The 25632-nt window shown below is 58.8% G+C and overlaps 1 protein-coding gene across 8 annotated transcripts; it reads right to left on the bottom strand.

Annotated features, from left to right (window-relative positions):
* Positions 1-2383: 2383 nt before the first annotated feature.
* TPM2 (tropomyosin 2) lies at positions 2384-24206 on the bottom strand. 8 transcript variants are annotated; one of them, XM_056848204.1, is made up of 9 exons: positions 24041-24205; positions 23615-23740; positions 8755-8888; positions 8010-8127; positions 7800-7870; positions 5885-5960; positions 5642-5704; positions 4758-4827; positions 2384-2484 (listed from the first exon to the last, which is right to left on the bottom strand). In XM_056848204.1, the coding sequence occupies exons 1-9, from the start codon at positions 24152-24154 to the stop codon at positions 2402-2404; spliced, it is 855 nt and encodes a 284-aa protein (XP_056704182.1). In that variant the 5' UTR covers positions 24155-24205; the 3' UTR covers positions 2384-2401. The 8 variants fall into 8 exon arrangements, with proteins under 8 accessions (XP_056704182.1, XP_056704184.1, XP_056704188.1 ...); XM_056848206.1 differs by lacking the exon at positions 5885-5960 and adding an exon at positions 6579-6654 and having other exon boundaries at positions 2390-2484; positions 24041-24206; XM_056848205.1 differs by lacking the exons at positions 2384-2484; positions 5885-5960 and adding exons at positions 4429-4539; positions 6579-6654 and having other exon boundaries at positions 24041-24206.
* Between the last annotated feature and the right edge of the window lie 1426 nt (positions 24207-25632).

Raw genomic sequence — 25632 nt, 5'->3', positions numbered from 1 at the left:
TGGGAGGCACATTAAGTCCTGCTTCTGGTGGAGAAGTGCACACATGCCATCTCCGGGGGGGGGGGGCTCAGCCCCCAGCCACTGTGTGACACTGTCTACATAGCCTGTTTTGGGGTGAACTCTCTCTCTCACCCCCTCTGCACCAGCAGCACTAACATCCCCACCAAGCCACCCAGGATCACCCTCCTGGTATGCTGGGAGTATCGCCTGTGGGGGAAATATTTTGGGGACCAGCCCCGCTCTCCCCCCAGCAGGAGGCCTGCCCATAGGCAGCAGGAGCAGCAGCCTCAGCTGGTGTGGACGGAGGGGACTCACCCCTGGGGACGGACCGAGGTGGGGGGACTCTTTGTGGCCAAGCCGCCCCCTTCCTTTTGTGGCAAAGAGTGCTTGGTCCCCCCCCCCCATTATTCACATGTCTCGTTCTCCTGGGCATTGAGCATCCTGGGGATGGTCTGAGACTAGAGGTAAATGGGGCAGGGGGCTCATCTTCCAGCTCCGTGGCTCTTTTGGATCCAGGCCCTCCTGCCTTCTGGCCAGGAAGGGTGACCTGGGGGCTTTGGCCCCAGCAAGCTGCACCTTCACAATTCTTGCCCACATGATTTTGGGAGGGCGCACTGTTCCCTTCGTTTTATAATCCAGTTCAGTGGTCTGCATGATCCTGCTCTGACTGCTTTTTTAAATATTGTGTCATCCACCTCAAGTCTTAGTGAACAAGGCTGGTTGCAAAAGGTGCTAGAAACCGGCTCGCCTTGTTCTCTTCCACTTTTTCAGCCTCTGCCAGCCCCCTACCTCTTCTGGTCCTGAGCAGAGGTCGGGTATGCACAAGAGGCAGGCTCAGTGGTAGAGCATCTGGTTGACGTGCAGAAGGTCCCAAGTTCAATCCCCGGCACTATCAGTTAAAGGGACCAGGCAAGTAGGTGATGTGAAAGACCTTTCTCTGCCTGAGTCACCGAAGAGCCGCTACCGGTCTGAGCAGACAATACTGACTTGGATGGATCAAGGGGGGTCTGATTCAGTATAAGGGCAGCTTCATGCGTTCCATATCTCCCCTCCCTTATACCTGGGATTGGTGCATGGGAAGCCCCTCGCCTGAGCTCCTGCACAACCTTTGACCTATTCAGCTTGCTTCTACCTCTCACGGTTGTAGGGGGGGTGGAACCACAGAAGACCGGCCCCTCCTGGCCATCGCTATCTGCCAAGATGCTCAATGTGCAGTGCAGGGAGCTGGCCTCGGTGAGCCACACCCAGCTCTGCCTCTCTGCCCCTGAACGTGCTCCCTCCCTCCCATCCTGCATCTCCAGTTGCCCATCTGATATTTCCACTTGGATGCCTCCCCGCCAACGGCCGTCTCAAAGCCCAAGTCTCAAAGCCCAAGTCTCTGCGTCTCATCTTTCCTCTCAACGGTTCCTCTTGCGGCCCATTCTCCATACCCAGCAATGCCCTCAGCTACAAAGCCGAGGCTTTACCACTCACTCTTCTGGTTGATGCCCAGTTCGCACCCATTTCCAAGTCGGCATTTTCCTCTTGACAAGAGTGCAAAGATAACTCTGGTTTTCTCTCCCTCCCCCTGAGCGTCCTCGCACCCATCACTCCGCTGCCAAAGCCATTCTCCCCCTTTCCATTCTGACCACTTGACACCCCCCCCAAATCTTGCAGTTTTCCTCTCTGTTTCTCCCCTTGACCTCAAAGACCCCACTCTCCCTTTGCTTCCATGGGCAAAGGTCTCTGGTGGCTTTTCTGCCCGTGAGCCTGGCATGGTCTCCAGTGTGGTGACACCTCCTCTCACTTCCCACAGACCCCTCCTCAAAATTGACGTCCGTTCAGCCAGGCCTGTGCACCTGCCTTTCTCCCCACAGCCGGGCCAATTTCAGAGAGAATTTAGTGGGGGGGGGGAGCTTAACACAACACATGCGGCCAGAACCCCTTCTTACCCTTCCTGTCAGCCCCACGTGGCCATGAGAAGCCCCAAGCACCAGTGGCCCTTGCTGTGGCTTCCATCACTGGCATTGGCCACTCTGGTGTGAGCGTCACCAGGAAGACTCAGGCGGGGAGGGGGCCAGGCCATGAAGCCTCCATGCCAGAGGGTCCAAGGGAGCGGGGGGGGGGGCAGGCCAGACCTGAGCAAAGCACAGCCCTCCATAGCACCCCAGAGCTGCCCATAGAGGAAGACTCTCCGCTTGGCTGCGGCGGGCCTTCGTCACTCCTGCCCCCAAACCACACGCATGCACACAGCCTCTGTTCAACTGGCTTTAATATGTGGAGCCTAGAAGAGCGGGGGCCAAGGGGTGCAGAGGCAGAGCCCCACAGGGGCCAGCACAGCCCTGGGGCAAGTGGTCTTCCCTTCTCCCGGTGGAGCCGATGGGGGGAGAGCGTGGGTCAAGGGGGCAGCCGACCCAGCCCCTCAGAGGTTGTTCAGTTCCAGCAGAGTTTGATCCAGGACTTGATGGATGTTGACGTTTTCCTCTTTGGCACTGGCCAGGTTCTCTGCAAACAAAAGGCAGGCAGGCAGGCAGGCACCCAGGACACATCCACAGCCAGAAAGAAGCGCCCGGGGCGCAGAGGAAGAAGCACACGCACACGCGCACACGCACCAAGGAAGAGTTCAGTTCAGCAGCTTTGCCTTTGCGAATCACCACATTCTTCCAGTGCAAAAGCCTGGCTAGCACGCACCCCCCTCCCCTTGGGTCCTGCAGCCCTCCCTCCCCCCCCCACCAGTGGCCAGGCCCCTGAGCCCAGTGGTGCTGTGGAAAGCAGCCGGCCCACCCACACCCCCAACTCTGCCTGGCTGCAACAACCGAGGGAGGCAGTGTGGTGCAGTGAGCGGACTGCAAGGCTCTGAACAGGCCCCGCCCCCTTCAAGCCATGGGGCTCCCTGGGTGATGGGGGCCTAGTGTCAGTGGCAGGACAAAATGCAGCGGAGAGAACCGTAGGCACCGTCTGGAGCTCCCTGGAGAAAGGCGAGTGAAGAAATGCGACAGGTCAGGAGCCGGTCAAGAAGAGAGGCAGAGAACAGACAGTCAGACAAGAAATTCACTGGTGGGTGGGCAGCCCGCCCGGAAGCCCCACCCCGGGGGCATCTTCCAAGAACTCTTCCTCCTCCATTGGGACCCCCGCCAGCTTCCAGCACGCCAGCCCCACCCCTCACAGCCAGAGGATGCAGGAAGCCAACACACACACACACACACACACACCCCGCCCTGTGGCCCCTCTCCACCTGCACCAAGGAAGTGGCTCCCTGGGCAGAGGCAGAAAAAGGCAGCTCAGGGGTGGGGGCCCCTGGGGATGACTTGCAGGTCAGTGGGGGGGTGGGGGAGAGGAGAAGGCAGGGTTTTGCCACCTCTGGCCTGCAGAACTCTATGGAGAACAAAAAGAGGGCAGCAGCCAGAAAGGCCCTGAGGGTGGGGTGGGGGGCTGTTAGTAGCACAGAAGGCCAGTCGTAAGCGGGGGGGGGGGCAGCAGACGCCCTGTGGGGCCTCTTCTCCCCCCCCCCCCCCAATGCCAGCACTTGAAGAGGCATCCCAGTGGATCTGGGCAGGGCTGAGCAGAGCCCAGGAACCAGTGGGGACAGAAGGCCCAGGGGACCGGGAGAACTTTGCTGCTGGGATCCCTTTTGAGGAAGGGTCTAGATGGAACTGGACTGCAGCCCCCACCTGTGGGAGGGGGCTGCCTCTCCTGCTCTCCAACCCCTGGACCAGGGCCCCCTCTCCTGTGGTGCAGGTGCCGTCTTCACCCCCACATACCCCCCCCCCCGCACACACACACAGTGCAGAAGGCAGTCTGAGTGACACCTCCCCCCGCCCCCCACCCCAGCAAAGGCAAGAGGCGGAGAGGCAGAGCGGCCCATCAGGAACAGCCGGTCAGTCAGAGGAGCACGGAAGAGACGGCAGAGAGAGAGAGACAGAGAGGGGCTTTGCCTGCTGAGGGTGCGTTTTATTTATTACACCAGAGTCGGAAGAGCACAGAGTCCCGGAAGGCAGCGTGTGAGCAGCACGGGCCGGCGGAGCCAAGGGGACGCTGCAGCCGCCGGCTCTGGGGGACCACTGCAAGGGACAACGCCGGCTGGTTGGCCTCCTTCCTTCCCAAAGGTGCGCCAGTCCCCAAACCTCCGTGCCGCGGGAAGCAGGCGAGGACGTGAACCAGCCCAGGGTGCCCAGCACAGTCAGCCCGCCTCCGTGAGCCCCCACGCTCCGTCGGCAACCCCTGCTCTGCGTGGGAAGGCACTTCTGGCACGGAAAGGGTTAGGTGGGGCTGGCCCTCCTTGAGGGGACACTGCATGCCTTCCCCCCCCCATGTACGTGCATGCGCACACACATGCACACAGAGGACATACTGGGGAGTCCAGTTGATACAGGGGCAGAGAGCAGTGGGGGGCAGACCCAGAGAGGCACTTGTGGCAACCGAGGGGGAGGCAGAGGCAGACAGACAGACGGGTGGGGGGGCAGCCAGGGTGTGTGGCTCAGAGTGAAGTGATGTCGTTCAGAGCGTTGTCCAGCTCCTCGCTGATGGCTTTGTACTTCATCTTCTGGGCATAGACTTCGTCTGCAGGCCGGTGGCGGAGAGTGGCGGGGGGGGGGGTGAGGTGCAGGAGAGCAGAGTGAGGGAGAGAAGAGAGTGAGCGGAAGTGAAGAGAAGTGCGGGGGGACTCACACAGAAGCATGCATCTGGCACGGCCCCGCCCTCCCCCCTCCCCAGCGGCCCTGCCCATCCCCTGGGGCATAGCCCACCTCCCCCCCCCACAGCCCCAGAGGCCCGCCTACCCTCCAAGTCATCAATGGTCTTCTCCAGCTTAGCCACAGACCTCTCTGCAAACTCTGCCCGGGTCTCAGCCTGGGAGGGGGGAGAGAAAAGAGGGTTGGGCGCCCGTCCTGCAGAGGGGCTTTCCCTGAATGGCAAATGGATAGGGGGGTCTTCTGTACAGAGCCATGCACACCCAAGACCCTGTGGGGGCGGGGGGGGGGGCGGGGAGAGCCTGGCTGAAAGTTCTGTTGGTTCATTAAAGCTACACTTTCTGGAAGTGGCGGAAGCCGCGGCTGATCCTCCACACAGAATTTTATTTGGAAACAAACCAATCGGCCGACAGTCAGACCAGGGGCTGCTTTCCCTCTCGGCCGTGCGCTCCCTCTGCTGCACCCGATCCATCGCCCACCCCAGGGGGACAGCAATGGTCAGCGAGGCAGGGGGTGGGCAAGCTCCCCTCCCCTGACTGGGGGCCCTCAGAGTCAAGGGGCAAAAGACCCTTCAGGTCTTGGCCCGGGGAGGGGAGATGGGGGCTAGGCACCCTGGCTGCACAGCCTTAGCAGAGGGGCAAAAGGCAGGAAACAAAATACTACCTCCCTAACAGAAGGGAGGGCGGGACGGAGAGATCCTTCCCCACATTCCCCAAACACAGTGCATTCATCTACAAAGGGGCTCCATGCATTTGATGGCAGCGTGGGCATTCAGGACGGAGCCACCCAGAGCTCAGAGGTGACTGGTCAGTGGCAGGAGAGCCCACCACGTTTTCAGCCCTTTTCTGAAACTTCTTTTGAAACCAAACCTGTCGGGAGCGCTGAAATCAGAACTCAGGTCCACAAGCAAGCTTGAACCCTGACACCCACACACCTGGCATCAATCCCTGCTGCGTCCCCTCGGTGTCCATTACCTCTTTGAGCTTGTCTGTCAACACCTTTATCTCCTCTTCATATTTATCCTCCTTGGTGGAATACTGGAGGGGGGGGGGAGAGAAGAAAGGGTTCCAATGGAAGCCGGGAGAAGCGGCCAGGCCAGGCCTCGCTTCCCACGTGGCCCTTTGCTTTGGAAGCTTCCGAAGCTCCTCCCCACCCCACTCCTACAGCACCCCCTCCCCAGAGCCCCTCAACCTCCCCAGCCAGTCCCCCTTACCTACCTTATCTGCCTGAGCTTCCAAGGACTTTAGGTTGTTGGTGACAATTTTCAGCTCTTCCTCCAGGTCACCACATTTACTGTGGCCCAGCCCAGGAGACAGAGGCAGAGGAAGGTGGCAGGAAGGAAGGAAGGAAGGAAGGTGAGAGGCAGGGAGAAAAAGAGACAGAGCAAGGTGAGAGGACAGAGAGGCACTGCAGAAGAAGGAAGGCAGGCAGGCGTCCAGCCCTCAGACCGAAAGTGGGGTCTGCAGGGGGACAGCCAGCCCAGACGCGGCACCCTCTGCATGGCCACCGTGGCCAGATTTGGGCTCCTTCGCCTGGAGCCCACCAGTCCTGTCTTTTTGGGGAGAGGAGCTGGGAGACCTCAGTCCGCAGCTGGCAGCCTGCCCTGCAAGCGATGGGAATCTCGGGGGGGGGGGCTCCTGACTCCTGCTGCAGCTGCGCCCCCCCCTCCAACAGCCCTCCCTGCAGCTCACACACCAACGGTCACCCACAGTTCGCCAACATCGGCATGGCCCCGTGCAGCCGAGCCAGGCACAGAAGCGAGATCCCCCCCCCCCAAGGCTGGACAGGGCGAGGGGAAGGAAGAAGAGCTCCAGATGTAGGCCAGGCAGCAGAGGCAGGGAGTGGAGAGAGTGCAGCTCAGAGAAAGAGAGAGCGAGAAATGGGGGGGAAGAGCCCCACCCTGCTCAGTACCTCTTCCTCCGCAGCCATCAGGGATTTGAGGGCCTGATCCATGGTGCGGAGCTCCTCTTCTAGCTGCCTCATGCGGCTGGCAAGGCAAGGCAGGGCAGGCGATACTTAGCTGCAGAATGCAAGCAAGGCCCTACCACCCTGACCCCTCCACCCAGCCATCTGTGGGCAAACACCCCCCAGGCTACTGGGCGGGGGGGGGCACTAAGGGTATGCAAGAAAGTTCACACACGCAGCAAGATTTGACATATATGCATTCACAGGAATTTGCCATTAAGCTTATATTTAGCTCAACTGCTAGCTGACAGCAAAATAGGGCAGCCCATTTGCACCTCCCAAGACAGCCCCCCCCCCCACAATTACACAAGAGTGAGACACTCTTACTGGAAGAGGTGGGAGGAGCCCTGGAATACTTCTTGTGGGGGTCACTTGCATCACCTGGCTGCGGGGGAGACCAATGATCACAAAGCCCCCCCCCAACTCCATGGACTCCATAGAAAAGGCCCTGGGGCTGCACGTCCCTCCCCAGAACAGTAGCCAAAGGTTCAGCGGCCTCCTGCCCAGCACCGGGCCTTGGCCCACAAACAGGGTACAGCACACACAGCACAGAAAGACCGAGACGTCTGTGGCTGGGGGCTCCTGCTACCACACTGGTGGGGTCACTGGTTCAGGCCGGGGGCTTTGACTGCAGGGGGTAGAACCCCAGAGTTGGAAGGGGGTCAGACAGGCCACCTAGTCCCACCCCCTGCCCCATGCAGGATCAGCCTAAAGCATCCCTGACAAGTGCTTGTCCAGCCGCTGCTTAAAGACTGCTGCTGGGGGGGGGGGCAACTCCCCATCTCCCCAGGTAGCTGATTCCACTGCCGAACAACTCTTACTATAAATTTTTTTTACCCTAATATCCATCCGGTATCTTTCCACCCACTATTTAAACCCATTATTGTGAGTCACAGGAACAGCTCCCTGCTCTCCTCTAAGTGGCAGCCCTTCAAATACTTCAAGAGAGCAATCCTGTCCCCCCACCCCCAGCCTCCTCTTCTCCAGACTGAACATTCCCAGCTCCCTCAGCCTTTCCTCGAAGGGCTCGATCTCCAGGCCCCTGATCATCCTCGTCACTCTCCTCTGCACCCGCTGCAACCCATTGGGGCTACCCAGGCCAGTACCGGTCCTAGCCATGCCCTGCCCCTCCCTCAAGGAAAGGCAGACGCCCCCATCCGTGCTCACCTCTCAGCAACTTCTGCCCTCTCTTCTGAGCGCTCCAAGTCCCCCTCCAGGATCACCAGCTTCCGAGCCACCTGCCGAGCCGAGCAGACACAGCTCTGAGTGGGAAGCCTCTGGGGAGGGCAGCTGGCAGAGAAAAGCAGCCCCCGTCTCCCCCCTCCGGCCAGCATAACTGCTCCTGGAGCCCCCCCCCTCACACACACACACACACACCTCCTCGTATTTGCGGTCGGCCTCCTCAGCGATGTGCTTGGCCTCTTTGAGCTGCATCTCCTGGAGCTCCATCTTCTCCTCGTCCTTCATGGCTCGGTTCTCGATGACCTTCATGCCCCTGGGGGGGAAAGACAAGCGCAGCAGCAGCCATGAGGGGCTTCCGCCGTTGCGTGTGGTCTGGCAAGAAGCCCCAATAACCGCTGTGGGCCCTCCGCTCTGGTCTGAGGGCTAGAGGGGTCTGTAGGTTTCTACAGCAGAGATGCTTTATACATGCTTTATACATACTTTTATTGTAAATGTTGCTTTAACGCTGAAATGTTTTAATGTTTTGATGTTCGCTGCCTGAAGGACCCTATTTGGGTGGAAAGGCCGCGGAGAAAGGGTCTAAACAAACAAAACTGTTGGCAAAGGCCTCGTGTGCCTGTCTCAGCCACTGGGCCACGCACACCTCTTCTGCCTCTGCCTGGGCTGAGGGAGTCCTGAGGAGCACAGCAGTCGGCGCTCTGCTTGGGCTCCTGGTTATGCGGCCCCGGGAGTTCTGCTTAACGCAAAGGCAATTCAGCAACATTTGGGTTGAGTCTGAAGGGAGGCAGAGAACATGAAACCGCCCCCCCAGCCAGCTGGGACTGGCATGGGCCAAGCGATGCCCCCCAAGTCCAAGAGCCAACCCCACCTGCAGCGGGCGCCTGAGGCCCAAGGCAAGGCAAGGCGACAGCGTGCCCGGAGGGACCGCCCGCCCCCTCACCTCTCGCTCTCGTCAGCCATCTTCTCCGTCTCCTCCAGCTTCTGCAGGGCCGTGGCCAGGCGCTCCTGGGCTCGGTCCAGCTCCTCTTCCACCAGTTGGATGCGACGGTTTAGAGAAGCCACATCGGACTCCGCCTGGGAGGGAACGCAAGCCCCGAGTCAAAGAGGAGAGGAGGGCCGGGTCGCAGCTGGCCGGGCCTCCGGGTGGCCCCATGAGCAGGATCACCTGCCCCCTCCCCTGCTTAAAGCCAAGCAGCCCCCCTCCACGCTGCCCTCCCCAGGCCCAAAGCACAACGGATCACAGTGGTCACCTCCCCTCCCTCCCTCTCGTGCCACACCCCACCCCCACAGACAAAGGAGAGCCTATTCACAAGGGCAAGAACTGCCCCCCAGCTGCTGCCAGAGAAGCAAAGTGCCCTGATGCCAGGCCACCAGCCCACATGACCCCACCCAGGGACACAGTTCCTTGACCCAACCCCCCTCACCCATTTCAAGGCAGCCCCCCAGTGCCCCCCCCAACCTCCCTTGTACCATTCCCTGATTTCTTCCCCGTTTGACTCAGGCCAGAAATAGGCAGCATGGTGGTCACGGGGCTGTCACTGAAAGCAGAAGCCCCACGTCTCCCTCTCCTGGAGGACACACTGATACGACGCGTGCCACGCAACATGAGTGGACCTCTTGCTGCCCCACCATCACAAGCGGCAGTCAATGAAGTGAGGACAGCTACGGCAGACCCTTTGCTAGGGGTGGGGGAGCAGACGCAGGGAAGCTGTCTGACGGCAGCCGCATATCCCGCTCAATAAACACTTCTGGCTGCAGGCCCTGAGCCTTCTGGGCTGCCGCCAGGCTTGTGTGCAGCACCTAGCACCCAGCACCAGCCTCCGGAAGCAGCAGCCGACGCCACTAGTGCTCCCTCACTGGGCTGGAGCCCCACGGCCTCTCCCTCAGCAGCCCTGGCCCGTGCGGGATGGCGACGAGGCGGGCAGGGAGGCGGGCAGGCCCAGGAGCAAGGCGCTCTGGCTGGCCCAGCCTGACAGCGGAATGACTCAAGGGACAGGAATGCCTGGAGAGCAGAGAGCTCCCAAAAAGGAGACCGGCAGGAATGGCTCACCAAGGGCTGGATTTCCTGTTTAAAGCAGTCACCTAGTGCTGGGGTGGTGGTGGGGGGCTCCTCTCTCCTCCCCATCTATGCTCTTGCTGAAGGGAGGGGCCAAGCCAACACTCCCCCCACCAGCATCTACTCCCTCCCCCACAAAGCAAGGGAGACATTATCTGCTTGGAGAAGGCATAGGGAGGGGGCACAAAACCCACAGCAATGGGGAAGGGGGGCACACGTTTCACCTCAGAGAGCTCGGGAATCTGAAGTCAGCCCCCCCCCCCGCAGAGGCAGCGTGGAACATGGGAAAAGAGGGGGGGGCAGCCAATACCATACAGAGAGGAAAGACATCGTGGGCAGGGTTCGCCTTGCCCACCTCTTCCAGCCCCTGCTGCACACACGCAGGTTCCCCTTGGAGCTAGCTAGCGTGGCTCTCAGCTGTGGGCAGAGGCCCTCCACGCTCAGCACAACTTCTCTGGGCACAAAAGCCAGAGCCAGCCTGACCTCTCTCTCTCTCTCCAGCACCTGGGGTGCAGAGAGCCTGCTTCGTACGCAACGCGCCATTCACTTATGATCACCCAGTGGCAAGATGGGGCAATGGCCGCTAGTTCGGCTAGAGAAACTACCAGATTCTATGATTCTACGTCAGATGAACGGAATCCGCTTCTCAGTGGCAGCACCGGGCGGCTGCCCACAGCCAAGGAGTGGGGAAGGTGGGAAGGCGGGCTCCCCAAAGGTCTTTGTCTGACCTCCACGGCAGAAGTGCAACTGGAGCAGACAGGCCTTCTTAGTCCAGTCCAGAAAGGACTTTCTCAAACTCCAGGATCGGTTCTGCTTGCCTGGCCCCAGGCCCTTCCCCAGAGCCCAGCCCAGTTTTCTTTCCATTTCACAACCAACTTTTCCCACCAGCTCAGCTGCTTCTGTCTCGACCCCAAAATGTCCCATGAGTGTGTGTGTGTGGGAGAGGAATCCATGCCAAGATCCAGGCTCCCTGCAGGGTGGGGGAAGGGGCTTGGAAGATAAATTCTCCACTAAGTCAGGCCCCGGCACAAGGAACATCACTCCAGGAGGGCCCCCCATCTCTCCTGAAAAAGCTCTCTAAGGGGGAGGAGAGAAGTGAGCCAAGAACCTCAGGGCCTCTCTGCCACCGTTCCACCTCCACAAAACAGAAGGGATTGTGGCCTGCCTCACAGGACAGTTGCAAGGCCACCAAGCGGACTGGCACTCTTGCTTACCTGCCCTTTATTTAACAAACAACAGTTCTCCCAATGAAAATATGCACCTTGACCCTAAAATAGGTCTCCCTTCCCGAAGGTGGGAGTGTAGCAAATTAACGCTGGTTTTAACACATGATCTTGCCAGTGCCGCCGCCCCTCTCACCCCCAGCGCTGAGATTCAGAGGGTGGCTACCTCTGTGTCAGGGAGTTTCCACTCAGTCTTTGTGGCCAAAAGCCATTGAGGGACCTCTCCCTTTATGAGCATTATCCTCTTTTAAAGCTGTTTACTAGTGGCCATTTACATTGTAAATTACATTTACGATCCATTTACATTCAATTCCCAAGAAAGGAGACATCAAAGATTGCAGCAACTATCGGACCATCGCATTAATTTCTTATGCAAGTAAAGTGATGCTCAAAAACTTACAGCAAAGGCTGTTACCATATATGGAACAAGAAATGCCTGATGGTCAAGCTGGTTTCAGAAAAGGAAGAGGCACTAGAGATCATATTGCAAATATACGCTGGTTACTGGAGCATACGACAGAATTTCAGAAGAAAATCAGCTTGTGTTTCATAGATTACAGCAAAGCTTTTGACTGTGTGGATCATGAAAAGCTATGGCTGGTTTTTAAGGAAATGGCTGTGCCACTACATCTGATCGTTTTGATGCCCAACCTGTACTCTGGACAAGAGGCCACAGTTAGAACAGAATATGGAGAAACAGAATAGTTTCCAATTGGCAAAGGTGTCAGACAAGGATGTATTTTATCTCCCTATCTCTTCAATCTATATGCAGAACATATAATTAAGAAAGCTGGATTAGATTTAGATGAAGGTAGAGTGAAAATTTGAGGGAGGAACATTAATAATTTGAGATATGCTGATGACACTACATTATTGGCAGAAAATAGTGAAGATTTGAAACGACTACTGCTAAAAGTTAAAACAAAGTACCAAAGCAGGACTACAGCTGAACATCAAGAAAACAAAAGTAATGACTACAGGAGAATTACACAACTTTAAGGTTGACAATGAGGAAATTGAAATTGTTCAAGACTTTCTATTCCTTGGCTCCACCATCAACCAAAAGGGAGACTGTAGCCAAGAAATCAGAAGGAGATTGAAACTGGGAAGGGCAGCCATGAAGGAGCTTGAAAATATTTTGAAGTGTAAGGATGTGTCACTGGCCACCAAGACTAGATTAATTCATGCCATCGTATTCCCTATTACTATGTATGGGTGTGAAAGCTGGACAGTGAAGAAAGCTGACAGGAAGAAAATAGATTCCTTTGAAATGTGGTGTTGGAGGAGAGTGTTACGGATTCCGTGGACTGCCCCCCCCAAAAAAACACACAAATCAGTGGGTTATAGATCAAATCAAGCCTGAACTGACCCTAGAAGCTAAAATGACTAAACTGCGGCTGTCGTATTTGGTCACGTCATGAGACGACAAGAGTCACTGGAAAAGACAGTCATGCTAGGAAAAGTTGAGGGCAGCAGGAAAAGAGGAAGACCCAACAAGAGATGGATTGACTCAATAAAGGAAGCCACAGCCTTCAATTTGCAAGACCTGAGCAAGGCTGTCAAAGATAGGACATTTTAGAGGACTTTCATTCATAGGGTCGCCATGAGTCGGAAGCGACTTGACACCACTTAACACACACACAGTGGCCATTACCACATCCTGTGGCAGCAAATTCCCCAGGCTAATCTCTCTCAGGGGCAGAAGGGGCTCCAACCCCTTCTGCTTTGCAGAGGTGGAAATGTAGGACACTGTTACAAAAATATTCAACATCACTAAAATCAGTCTCCCCTCCAGAAGATGGTAAAGTGGCAAATTAATACTGATTTTTAAAATGTGATCCAGAGGAGACTCAGGAAATTAAAGGCCCACTAGCCTGTTACAGAGAAATTGGTAAAGACAGAAGGACAAGGCCAGCTAAGGGGAAATCAGCACGGCTTCTGCAACGGGAAGTCCTGCCTCACCAGACATTTAGAGTTCTTTGAGAAGATTGACGAGCGTGTGGATGAGGGGGATCTGGTAGGTATTCTACACTTGGGACTTCCAAAAGGCTTATTTAGAAGGGACCTCACCAAAGACTCCTCAGCAAGCTCAGCAGTCAGGGGACAGGAGTGTTTGAAATGGAGGGGAGTGAGCAGGGGGTTCCCCACAAGGATTGGTGTTCTTCAGCATGTTCACAACAACAACTACAATTCATTTATAACCCACCCATCTGGAACTGGGGGTGGGGGGAGAAGTGTAGTGGCCAAGTTTGCAGGTGACACAAAATTATCAACGATGGTAAAAACCAAGGCTGACTGTGAACACCTCCCGGAAGCGGCTTTTCTTTATGCAGTGCCCGGGCGGGATCTTTTGACTGCTGCCAGATGCACAAGGAGCACGGCCAATTTCCCCTGCTTGGACCGGCATTCAGCATCTACGTGGACTTTTTATCTGTCTTGGTTTCCAAAATCCAGTGGAGCGCCCCACCTAAGGCTGCCCTCTAGTTGGCCGTTTTCCAGGTGTTCCCCTTCCTCGGTACATTCATTCTCAAACTTGGCTTGGTGTGATACTTCCAGAGAGGAGGACACCACCCAAGCATGTTACTAGCAAGCCAGGGTGGCAACTTGGTGTGGATTTGGGAAGGTCCCGCCCGTATTGGTGCCATTTTCCTTCTGTCTGCCCTTTATGACCATAACGTCCTGCACCGTGCCACTGGAAGGATTTTTTAAAAATCAGTAATCACTACTGTGCTATAGAACAAAAATGCTCTAAAAACCTATTGCCCTAACCTATTGGTTCCTCTGAATTCCCAACTTAAAAATAATTCTTCAAGAAGGCCTCCTGGCACATACAAGATGGCATGGCATGGAGGAAGTGCAGTCAAAATGGCTGCTGGCCAAGGAGGACTCCTACGTGGAAGTTGTGCCTCGAGAATGCAGGCCTCTCTCTCGGGGACCGCTGCAGAGAGGACCAGGAAACGGAGACCCCTCCTCGCCTGCCCCTGCCCAGCGCAGCCGAGGGGAAGAGGCCGGGCCAGGCACGGTGTGCTGGGAAGCCCCCTGGCCCCAGCCCCCAGGGCAGACTTCACCCTTCCTTCCCTCCCTCCCTCCCTCCCAGGGGAGGCGGGCTGCCCCTTGCAAGATGCCCTCCACCCTGACAGGGCCAGGAGGGTCTCCCAGCCTGACTGCAACCAGCCCAGCGCTCCAACTCAAAAGCAGGTCTGGCTGGCAAGTCCCCGGGAGACCCAGGAGCCAGACTGGGAGAAAGGAGGTGCCCCCCCCCCCCGCCCCTGTCCCAGCGCTTCTCCCCCCACCCCCCTCCTCACAGGGGCCAGAACATCTCACCCAAGGGCAGGCGAGCCAGGGCGCCAGCCCCACGCCAGCCAGCCCCTGCCCTGGCCTCATGGGGGAGGGGGGCCAGACCAATGCAGACACCCCTCAGTCCCCAGAGACAAAAAACAGGTGCGGGGTGGGGTGGCTTTGACCATCTTGGGACGTCACCTGCCTGGAGATCAGGGTGTGTGTGTGTGTGTGTGGGGGGGGGTTCCCACTGGAAAGCCGGCTCTGCAGGCTGAAGCGCGGACAGCGGCTGCAGCCCAGCGGCCGGAGCGCCAGGAGGCGGGTTCAGGTCCCCCTGGGCCGGGTCCTTCCTTCGGACCGATGCTGGCCAGGCACTGGCTGGCAGCTGACCCTGCAGGGGAGGGGAGGGGAGCTCCGCCAAGGAAGAGCGGGACGACAGCGGGCTCCACTACGGGCAGGAGCCGCCCTGCTGCTGCCGCCGCCGTCGAGGCCCCAGAGCGGGCTGGCAGAGGCGCCCAGCAGGAGAGGCAGCCCCGACGGGACCCCCGGGCGCGGCTCCTGCCAGGCAGCCTCCCCCCCCCCCCGACCCCCGCAGGGGGTCACGTCGGTCGCTGTTCTGCGTAGTCCGCCTTTCTCGCCGCGAGGCGCCGGGCTCAGCAGGCCGGACCCGATCTCCCGCAGCCGCCTGGAGCCAGCGAGCGGGAGGGAGGGGAGGGGAGGGGAGGGGAGGGCCAGCCCGCCTCCCCTCCCCTCCCTGCCGAGCCTGCAGGGCGGAGAGGGCGGAGGAGGGCGGCCCGCAGGCTCCGGAGCCCCGCCCAGCGCCGGGCGGGCCGCCTGCCTGCCTGCCCTGCAGCCCCGCCCCCCGGAGAGGGCCGCCCCTCGGGCTGGGGGGCACTCCGGCCGTGCCCCGCGGGCCCCTCGCCCCTCCAACAGAGCGCAGGGGGGCGGGGGCGCGGTCCGGGGGGGGGGCGCGCCGCCCGTGGGCCCCTGGCCGCCCGCCGCTCACCCGCTGGCGGCCGTGGCGCTCGGCGTCCAGCTGGCGCTGCAGGTGCTGGGCGCGCTCCTCGGCCTCGTCGGCCACCTGCTGCAGCGTCTGGATCTTCTTCTTCACCGCCTCGACGGAGCTGCTCCCGGCCATCTTCCGCGGCCGGCCGGCCGGGGGGGGGGAGGGAGGGGGCTGCACGCGGGGCTGCACGGTCCCGTCGCACACGAAGGAGCCGGCGGGCGGGTGGCCGGGCAGCCGTCGACCGAGGCGGGCGGGCGGGGCCGAGTCCGCCCCCCCCCTCGGCCCAGGAGGAGGAGGAGGCGGGCGAGGAAGGCGCGGCCACCCCGGGCGCCTCCTCCGTCCCCTCCTCTTCCCCGCTCGGCGGCGCCGGGCCCTTAAAGAGGCCGCCCCCTCGGCCGGGCCGGCTGCTCGGCGCCCCGCCGGGGACGGCGCTCGGGGAGGGGGGCCCGGCGGCGTCCTCCGCAGGGAGGGGGCCCGGCCCGCTCCCGGCCCCCTCCGCCAACTCCGGGGAGGCGGTGAGGGTGCGGACGCCTCCTTTGGGGGAGGAGCGTGGCGTGCCCCCCCCCCCGGCCCCGGCGAGGCTTCCCCGGAGGGGTCCCCGGCTGCGCGGCTCTTCCGGCGCCTGCGGCGGTGGGGCTGCTCCGGCCAAGGGGCCCAGGAAGGGAGGGAGGGAGGGGCTGGCTGCGGATGCTGAAGGCCGGGGGAGCCCGGCCGCGCCGCCCACCAGGGAAGCCTGCTCTGCTCCGCTCCGCAGACCCCCGTCTGGCGCCTCGGCCAAGGCTGGGGGTGTGGCAGCACCCCCGTCGGGTAGCCCTGCCGGGCAGAGCTGTTCTGGGGTTCCCCGCTGGCTGTAGGCCATCCCCCCAAGGCCACGCGGCCCGCCTTCGTGGTAACAGGGAACGGTCAGGCCTCTGGCATGGGAAGTCCTGCTCCTCGTGGACCCTCAGTCCACTTCCTTGGTGTTGGGAGAAATGACTGGCAGCCTTACACTTTGGTGGGGGGGGGGGCGGGGGCGGGGTCTCCAAAGCAATCCAGGTGTTCTCTGGAGTCCTCATGAGGCTTCCTTATCCCGAACCTGAGCTTTGGTCCATCAAGGTCACTGTTGTATTGTCTGCTCAGACTGGCAGTGGCTTTCGGTGGTCTTTCACATCAGCTGTGACCTGAGTCTTCGGAGTGGAGACTTTGGGGATTGAACCCGAGGCCTTCTGCACGCCAAGCAGTTGCTCTACGGCCCCTCCCCCAGCTGGACTTGGAGTTCACAGGGGATGAATTCTGGATAGTCAACCAGAGGATGCTGGCGAGATGCTTGTGTCTGCAGCTGTTGCCCCTTTGGACTGACTGTGGCCAGTCAGGGGGTTTCAGTCAAACCAGACAGTAGGATTGGGAATTCATCCCAGAGGACTGACTCCCTACTACCACCTGCCCTCAAAAAGGATGTGATCAATCTGTTGTTGAAAACACCCGTGTTAGTCCTAGGGAATCACAGGTCTTGTCAGGTCTCCCTTCTCTGGGCAAAGGCTCCAACCAGGGACTAGCAGATCCGTTCCAGTGATCCTTGAATCAAATGGATTATCTAGATCCCTCAGGCCAAACTGGGAGATAGAGACTACTGTGGTTGCCTCAATGAGGACCTTCACTGGGACAGACAAGAGCAAAACCCCATGCGTAATCCAGGACTCCTCAACGTACTGGATGCCACCAATCACGATGTTCTGGGATGTCTGGAAGGTTTAGGGCCGGGGGGGGGGGCTCAGCTTTGCAGCGGTTCTGGTCCTTCCTGGAGGGTGGATCTCAGACTGGAGACTTGGGTTCTATTTTGCCCTCTTTACCGTGATATGTCTACTTGAAAACGTGGAGAACGTCGGTAGTTTCCATCCAGCTCTGCTTCCCTTTTTCACACGTTTGAAGTCCTGAGCAGGTATCTGGTATTAGACTGGATGAAGTGGAGGCTGAGGTTAGGGGGGAGGGTCCCGTGAAATGCCTGCCCTGCATGGGATTACACTCGACCCAAAGCCTTGCAGGTTGTTGATTCTCCTGGATCTGGCCTTACATCCAGTTCGGGCCGTAGCCTGGACTGCCTGTCATCATCTTTGCCACTTGAGCCCTTTGTTAGACTATAGCAATACTGCCACTGCCGTAAGTGCCTCAGTGACTTCCAGGTTAGACTGTTGTCATGTACTCTCCATAGGGCTAGCCTTGAAGACCGGTTAGAAGGTGAGCTTGTTCAAAAGGCCGCTGCCCATCTGTGGATGGTAATAAAACACATGGCACCACCAGGACTCCCAACAAGCACCTTGGCTGGTTGCCTCAGTGTTTCTGGAGGGTGGGTCATTGCTGCGCAGGCCCTTCTTTTGAACAAACAGGTCACAGTTAAACGTTTGTGAAATTTTAGACAGCATCCGCTGCTTTGTTTGTGGTATCTCTCAGATTGTCGCACCGCCCCTCTGACGGTCTGATCCAGTTTTATTGCATTGTTGGTTGGATGTATTGTCCTGCTCTGTGGCGGGAGAGTCTTTAATTGCGTGATCCATCTTGAACCTCGGCAAGAAAGCCTGACTGTAAATGAAGTAAGCATGACAAGGACCCAAACAAGCCTGAGAAGACTGCAGACACCCGTTTGCTCCATCGCAAAGGCCAAAGGACATGGGGCAGGCCATGCAAGTTAGTGTCAAAAAGTGGGCAGGGGGCAATCTGAAATGGGGCCATGGCAGTGGAGAAGAGGGGGTTAATGTACTCCCCCCTCCTTGTGCCATTTCCCCAATCAAAACTGTCCCCCCAGGGGCAGGCAACTGTATTGTGTCTTCCTGTCTCATGCCCCCCCCCCCAGCAGAAGGACAGAAGAGGGGTCACCCAGATGATGGAGGGGCTGGAGCACCTTCCCTATGAGGAAAGTTTAAAGAGTCTGGGACTTTTCAGTTTAGGAAAGTGACAACTAAAGGAGGCCATGATAGAGATTTGTAAAATTATGCAGAGAGAGGAAACAGAGAGAACTATTTCTCCCTCTCCCAAAATAGTAGAACTTGGGGGCACCCAATGAAGTTGATGGGCAGTCGATTCATTTTGGAGGACACTGATTCATAGGGTCGCCGTGAGTCGGAAGCGACTTGACAGCACTTAACACACACACAGATTCAGGATGGACTTCTTCACCCACAGAGTGATTAAAATGTGGGATTTGCTGCCAGAAGATGTAGGGACAGCCAAAGGCACAGATGGCTTTAAAGGGGGATCAGACGGATTCATGGAGGTGAGAAGGTCTTTCAGTGGCTACTAGCCACGGTGACTAAAAGGGAACCTCCATGTTCAGAGGCAGACAACCTCTGAATCCTAGTGCCAGGAGGCACCATCACGGAAGGCCTCGGCCTCTCAGCCCTGTTGCCAGGCCACTGGAGGAATTGGTGGGCCCCTGGACTAGAGGGACCCTCACTGGTCGGATCCAGCTTGGCTCCTCTTCTAATGCTCTTACGCTCACAGAGCCCGCAGCCTCATGGGGCCCCCGTCTCTCTTTCTTTGAATGCCCTGCTCTTCAGCCCTGTTATTTTACTTCTGACTACAGGTAGGAATTATTAAGGGGAGCAGCTTTAGTCTCGAGGGCGTGGCAAGGCCAAAGAGACCAAAGGCAGGGAAGCCACCGTGAAGCCGCCTTTGGCCTGCCCCTGGCATCTCTCCTCTACAAATACACCCCCCGCCCCTGCCTGCCCATGTTTTCCTCATCCTGTTTCTTTCAAGAATTGGTTTGTGGCCAGTTATTTGGTACCAGGTCAACTGGGAGGTTGCTTTCTCCTCCTGCCCTGAGGCTGAGGGCAGTGATGGACATGGGGCTTCAGCTCCGGGCAGCTTGGCCTCGTGGCCATTCAGAGCATGGCCAGGGGTTTTCAAACCCTCCCTCTGGAGCTGGGCCCCAGGGCCTCTCGGTGAGGCTTCTCAGAAGCTTGTTTCATGATGGTGAAATGAGGAATCCAGGCCGGCAGTCTTGGGAGGGGCACAGCTAGAAGCCCCCTTTTCTAGGGAAGGAGTTTTGCTCGTTCTGCTGGCTGATCCTTCAGCAGCAGGACCGGCCTTGAGCTCTCAAAGGGAAGGTGCTGCCCTCTGCGGGCCGCCTTCCCTTGCCTCTCCCCAGTGCCTGGCGGCCTTTCTCTCCACGCAGTTACCAAACAGTCAGATTTCCGTTTCTGCGAAGTTAGTTAGAGGTGGTGGGAGCTGGGAAGAAGGGTGGATGGCTGAGGCCCGGCCAGGTGCTCTCTGGGTCAGGCAGGCTGCCCGTGGGCCCCAGTTCAAGAAGCCACAGGGCTTCGGCTCTGATCTGAGACGATGACTTGTGAGGACGTCTGGAGCCCTGCCTAACAATGAAGCTGCCACCAGTTAGGCAACGAAGAAGAGTTTGCGTGTTTCTCTTTTTAAAGTTTTTGCCATATGGGTTGTTTTGGGTAGTACATTTTTATCCCTCCCTCCCCCAAAGAGTTCATGGCAACATACGCCATTCTCCCTAGGAGGAAATGAGACTTCACCCAGGTACTTGTGTAAAAGTGTTCCATTTTGTTTTGTGAATGTTGGGCTTATACTCTGTGAATGCTCAGAGGTTACGCTCAAACTTCCCATACAGATAGTCTGTAGTCAGCCCCCCATGCCAGCCCCACATTTCCTTCTGAACTCCAGGCTGCAGAGTTTGTAAAGCCACTGGGATGCTAAGGAGGATGTGGGGCTGTGGGAACCAACCAAAGGACCCTCGCCTTTTCTTTGCCCTCCCTGGCAATGGCACAGGGGAGTGGTTTGTAGGCTTTGCAAGAGGAAGAAGCTGCCCTCCCTGCCTGGAGGAAAGCAGACCTTGTGGAGATGCGCAAGCAAGCGCCTGGTGACCCTCAGGGTCTGAACAAGAAACCTGAAACCATTAATATATTTCACCCTTTCCCTTTAACATGACAGAGAGAAGGAGGATCTGGTCATTCCTATCTGTGCTCAGATGCTTTTGCTGTTAAACTGTATGTTTTTACTAACTGTATTCTGTTGTTGCTTAAGACAAAACTTTCTTTTTCTGAAATGGGCCTCTGTGGCCCTGGACAAAGCCTCACGCTTTGGCTCGTGAGAATATCGCTAACAAGGGAGGCTTCAGGGTTTCCTCCCTCCCTCCACATTGGCTGAATGAAGGAGGGGAGTCTGAGTTTTTGAGCTCCTGGCTGCAGGCTGGCAGCCAGGAATTCTGATAGTGGCCTGCTGGTGGCAGCGGAGAGTAAACCCTACTTGAGAAATAATGAGTGGGAGGAGTGGGAGCCCCCCCCACAGAGAACTCCTTATTGTGGACTAGCAACTTGAGACCCAGAGGCCAGCTGAGTGAAGCCCTTCTCTGTGATTTAAAAAAAAAAGGCCTGAGGGGTTATTTTTACCATACTCCCCTTCTCCATTTTGTCCTTGCAACAACCCAGTGATGGCCAGCTGACAGCAAGGGCTGATTCTATGACCGTAGGCAGATCATGAGAGGGGAGGGCAGGGAGAGCTGCAGCAGCGCCCAGCTCTTGTGGCCCTTTCTTACATGCCCACTGTAACGCCAATCACCACTTTGGGGTCAGGAAGCAATTTCCCTCCAGACCAGATTGGCCAGGGATCATGGAGGTTTTTTGTTTTTGCCATCTTCTGGGTGTGGAGTAGGGGTCACTGTGTGTGTGTGTGGGGGGGAAGTAGTTGTGAATTTCCTGCATTGTGCAGGGGGTTGGACTAGATGACTCTGGTGGTCCCTTCCAACTCTATGATTTTATTATTCAAAGCTTTATGGCACAATGGGGATTTGAACCTGGATCTCCCAGATCTTAGTCTGACACTTTAACTTCTACTCAACACTGGTGTCCATATTTGATCTGCCTTTTATAATAAATGTCTTTTACTTTTTGGCTATCAAACCTGGCACCCTCTGCTTACTTTGGTTGTGTCCACCTGGTGATTTGTCTCTTAATAGCAAGCTTTTCAAACCTCTGGTTTCCTGCCACAACCACTGATCCACGTAAGCAGGAGATGCCGGGGATCGCTCTTGTTGGCCATGGTCTAGAAGTCCCTCTGGAAACCCACTTCCACATGGGAAAGGGAGAATAGCCGCTCAGAACTGCTAAAGGGCACATATAGATTCCCCCCCCCACGCACTCCCACCTGCACCTTGGTGATTGCAGGGGGGGCCAGGTGCCCCTCTCAGGAGTCACCTGCCTTGGTGTGCCCCTCCTTTTTCCTTCTCAAGAGGCAGGCCTGTCAGGGTACATGGGGTTGTGTCAGGAAAGAACATTAGAGCATGTCTGGGGAGAAACCACAAGTTTCTCTTGACCTGAGTCCGCTCCCTCAGTATCTGATGAACAGAGCGAATCTGGGCCCCGGAGCGTGGAGGCCTGGCACTATCGCATCTCCTTCTCTGCCCTCCCCCCCCTGCCTCCTTCCCCTCTCCCACCCATCAAAACAAATGTCTCTGCACTGGGGAGCTCCCACCTTCCGATCCCTGCTGCCTGCCAGCTCAGACCTCCACATGGAGGTCCCAGCAGCCGCCAAGCGGAGTGGATCAAAAGGCCCCCCTGCAGCCCAGAATCGGGAGCAGGGGGGTGGCTGCCTCTGCTCGCATGCTGGATAACACTGCTGAAAGGGACGGATCCGGCCCACGGGCATTATATTTGACATCCTTGCGCTTGGCTGATCCTGCATTGAGCAGGAGGTTGGACTCAATGGCCTGTCTGGCCCCCTTCCTACATAGTTCTATAACTCGCACAGTTATAGAAACTGTGCCAGTTATAGAAACACTGATGGGTTTGGGAAAGGGGCTGCCGTATACAGAGCAGAGGAGCAGAGTTGTGTGTGTGAGAGAGAGAGGGATGTGGGAAGCGCTTCTGCACCCAGGAGGCCGGGAAGACAGGGATGATGGAGGGGGGGATCTGCACCCTCTGTGGGGCAGGCCCATTTTCTGGGCAGCTGCTCCTTCAGCAGCCTCTGCGCCAGCCCCACCCCAGGGCCCGTCAATCTCCTCCCTCCAGGCTCGGGAATCTCCAAATATGAGCAAAGGCAGCAGCGGGGCTGGGCTGGCGAAGCAGCCAACTGCTCTGTGGAGACCTTGGAATCTCTCCCCCCACCCCGCTCAGCTCTTCTAGCGACCGGCGCTGCCCCCCAGGAGCCTCCATATCCCCCCTCCCTGCACAAGCATTGGGCCTCTTCTCAGGGCTGGTTCGGGGTCCCAGAGGCAAGATTCACATCTGAAGCAGGCAGGCGGCGGCCCTGGCAGGGAGGGCTCCGGGGGGTGCTCAACCCTTCACAAGGGCTCATGGGGGTATGGGGACAGCCAGCATGGTCACCCCCTAACTGCATGGGCTTGTGAGTAGCAGAGGCTTTGCCTGGGCACCTGTATGGGGGGTGGGTGGGATACTCCGTTGGCACCAGCAGCCAGAGGCAGGAACAGAAGGGATTGCCCGAGCTGTATTTGGCACATGGTGGGCCCAGCTGTTGGGCTCCCCCCCCCCCCGCAGAGAAGGGCTTTGTCCGAAAGGCTGGCATTGGTCAGTCGGTGATGCCCACTGGCACCTCAGTTCCACCAAGCCTCTTGCCCTCTTGCCTGGACATGGTCTGGGTGAGCACCAGGCTCTCGGGAGTGCTGCTGGGGGGCTTTGTGCTGCTCCGGTGCAACCGCTGTGCCTCCTGAGATACCTCCTGATGCCAAGGGCTTTCCTCAAAGGGAGGGCATCAGCCAGGTCCTCCCTGACTGAGCTCCCGCAAGTAGAGGGGGAGGCCGAGGATGAGGAGCTCTTCCTCCGAGGAGGGCTGGCGGGCGGGGCGCCAGGCGGCGGCTCCCTTGAGCTGCGCCTTACGTTTCCCCGGATTGCTTTTCAGGCGGCCTCGGCCCGGGGAAGGAGCGTTTATTTATAGGGTGTCAAATGCCGTCGGCGGGGCAGGCCAGGCGTCAGCCCGTGCCAGCGCCTCCGCCTCCCGCCCGGCGGCACCTGTCCGCCCCCCCCGCCCCCCTGCCGGCGGCCTAACAAGCGGCCTGGAATCCCTGCGGCTCCCGGGCGGGCGGGCGGGCGGGGGGGGGGCAGGCAGGGGATGCCAAGGCCCGAGCCCAGCGCCCCCTCCCTGCCTGCCTGCCTCCCTCCCTAATGGCCCAATGACAGCTCAATCGCCCGCAGGGGGCCCCCGACGGCACGCAGGCGAAGGGATGCGGCGCGCTCAGCAGGAGCCGGCCGGCGCCGCCTCTCCCCCCCCCCCGGGCCGGAGCCCCACTCACGTCGGTGGCCTTCTTCTCGGCCTGCTCCAGCTTCTCCTGGGCCTCCTTGACGGCCTCCGAGTACTTGTCCACCTCATCCTCGGTGCCCTTCAGCTTCTTCTGCAGGCCCTGCTGCTCCTCCTCCAGCTGGCCGGGAGAAGAGAGGGGGGTCGGTCGGGGAGGGGGCTGAGGCGCTCTGGGGCCGGCCGGGGAGGGGAGGGGGCTCGAGGGGAGCGGGGCTTCCCGACAGGGGGCCCGGAGGGGTCAGTTCAGAAGGTCTCGGGGGTGGGCGTGGGGGTGGGGGGAGTCCTTCCCAGGGCGAGATGTTCAGGGGCCCGACCGCCTAACAGGGTGCGTGGGGGGTTCGAACCCAGGGTTCTGCCGGCCGCTGCCTCCCTGCCGGCGGCCTTCCCGGAGGGGGGACGGGGACGGGACGGGGGCGGGCACCTGTTTGCAGCGGTCCTCGGCCTGCTTCTTGTCGGCCTCGGCCTGCTCGGCCCTGTCGATGGCGTTCTCCTTGTCCAGCTTGAGCATCTGCATCTTCTTCTTGATGGCCTCCATGGCTGCGGCTGGAGCGACGGCGGGGACCCGACGGGACGGACGGCGGCAGAGAGGCGAGCGGGGCCGGGAGCAGCGGAGACTGGCTGGGCGCGTCGCTCGCGCTGCCTAAAAGCCGGGGAGGGGCCGGGACCTCCCTCCCTCCCTCCCCCCCTCCCTCCCTCGCCCGCCGAGCAGCGCCTTTTAGGGACAAGACAGCCAGGCTGCGGCCGGCCGACCGACGGGCCGGCGGGCGGGCGGGCGGGGGACGGAGCGGCAGGCCGACGGGTGGGCAAGAGCAGCGCCCCCCTCCCGCTCGGCCTCCAGGCCCCAAGTCGCAAGAAGCGGCCCGGCAGCTCCTCCCGCGCCGCCCCCTCCAGGTTTCCAGCGGCCCCCCCCCCAAGCTCCCCTCGCCTGAGGCGCAGTAGAGCAGGCGCGGCTGGCTGAGGCGACTGGTCTGGCCAGCCCACTCGCAGGGGCCCTGGAAGGAAGGCGTGCAAGGGGGCCGAAGCCCCTGGCTGCTGCTCCTGCCCCCGCCCCGCACTGGTATTCAGGGTGACTGCCTCTGACCCTGGAAGCTCCCTTTCACCGTGGCACCTGGCAGCTCTGGCGGAGCCTCTGCCCCTGGGTTTGTTTCATCTCCTCGGTCTCCCGGGCAGGGCTGCCTCCACTGGGGCAAGAGAATCCCCACCAGGCAACTCACCCCTGGAGCCAAGAAGTCCTTCCCTTGGTGCATCCTGAAATTATAGCGCGCCCATTTACTGGGTGCCCCAGGAAAAGGAAAGGAGGAAAACGCTCTTTCTTGCCAGTTTCTGCGCCCTGCACATAATTTTACAAACCTTTACCATGACAACAGTTTTCCTTTTTCCAACATGGGAATATCCCTGATTGTGTAGAGAGTTTGGAAGCTCTTGGTCTATCGTGGGTTCTCTTGTGGGCGGGTGCATCATGCCAAGCAAATGTCCCAGACAATGGGGGGTGGGGGTGCAGCCTCCTTGAGTGGCTGCCCTCCACCTCCTGGACTCTCTGTCCACCTCAAGGGCCTGTCAGGTTCTAAGGGGGAGCCTTTGACCCCAGGGGTCCTATGAGAAGACTGGGTTGGTGCTATATTTGCCATTTCGAAATTATTTTTAAAGTTGGGAGCATCTGTGGGAAAGTAATTACTGTGCCACTTCAGACTGACCCAGGACATGTTGGGGAGGGGGACACAATCCACGTTGCAACCCCAGTGCAGAGTTCCTCTAGTCTACACCATTGATTTTAATGGAGATAGACTGGGCATCTGTGCTTAGAATTGCACAGCCCCTTGCTGACCTGACCACTCATACACAGAAAAAAGAACAGCTTCCCCCACCCAAAATAAATTCGCTGATGTATTTACTTCATTTATTCCCCACCCTTGTCCCCAGTGAGGACTAAGAGGGGCTTCCACTGTTCTCCTCTCTTCCATTTAATCCTCACAACCACCACCCTGTGAAGTAGGCGAAGGCTGAGGGTGTGTG

Source organism: Euleptes europaea, chromosome 4, assembly GCF_029931775.1.
Source record: "Euleptes europaea isolate rEulEur1 chromosome 4, rEulEur1.hap1, whole genome shotgun sequence".
NCBI lineage: Eukaryota > Metazoa > Chordata > Lepidosauria > Squamata > Sphaerodactylidae > Euleptes > Euleptes europaea.
Note: the sequence above shows the minus strand (reverse complement) of the source record. Positions and strands in the feature narration are given on the sequence as shown.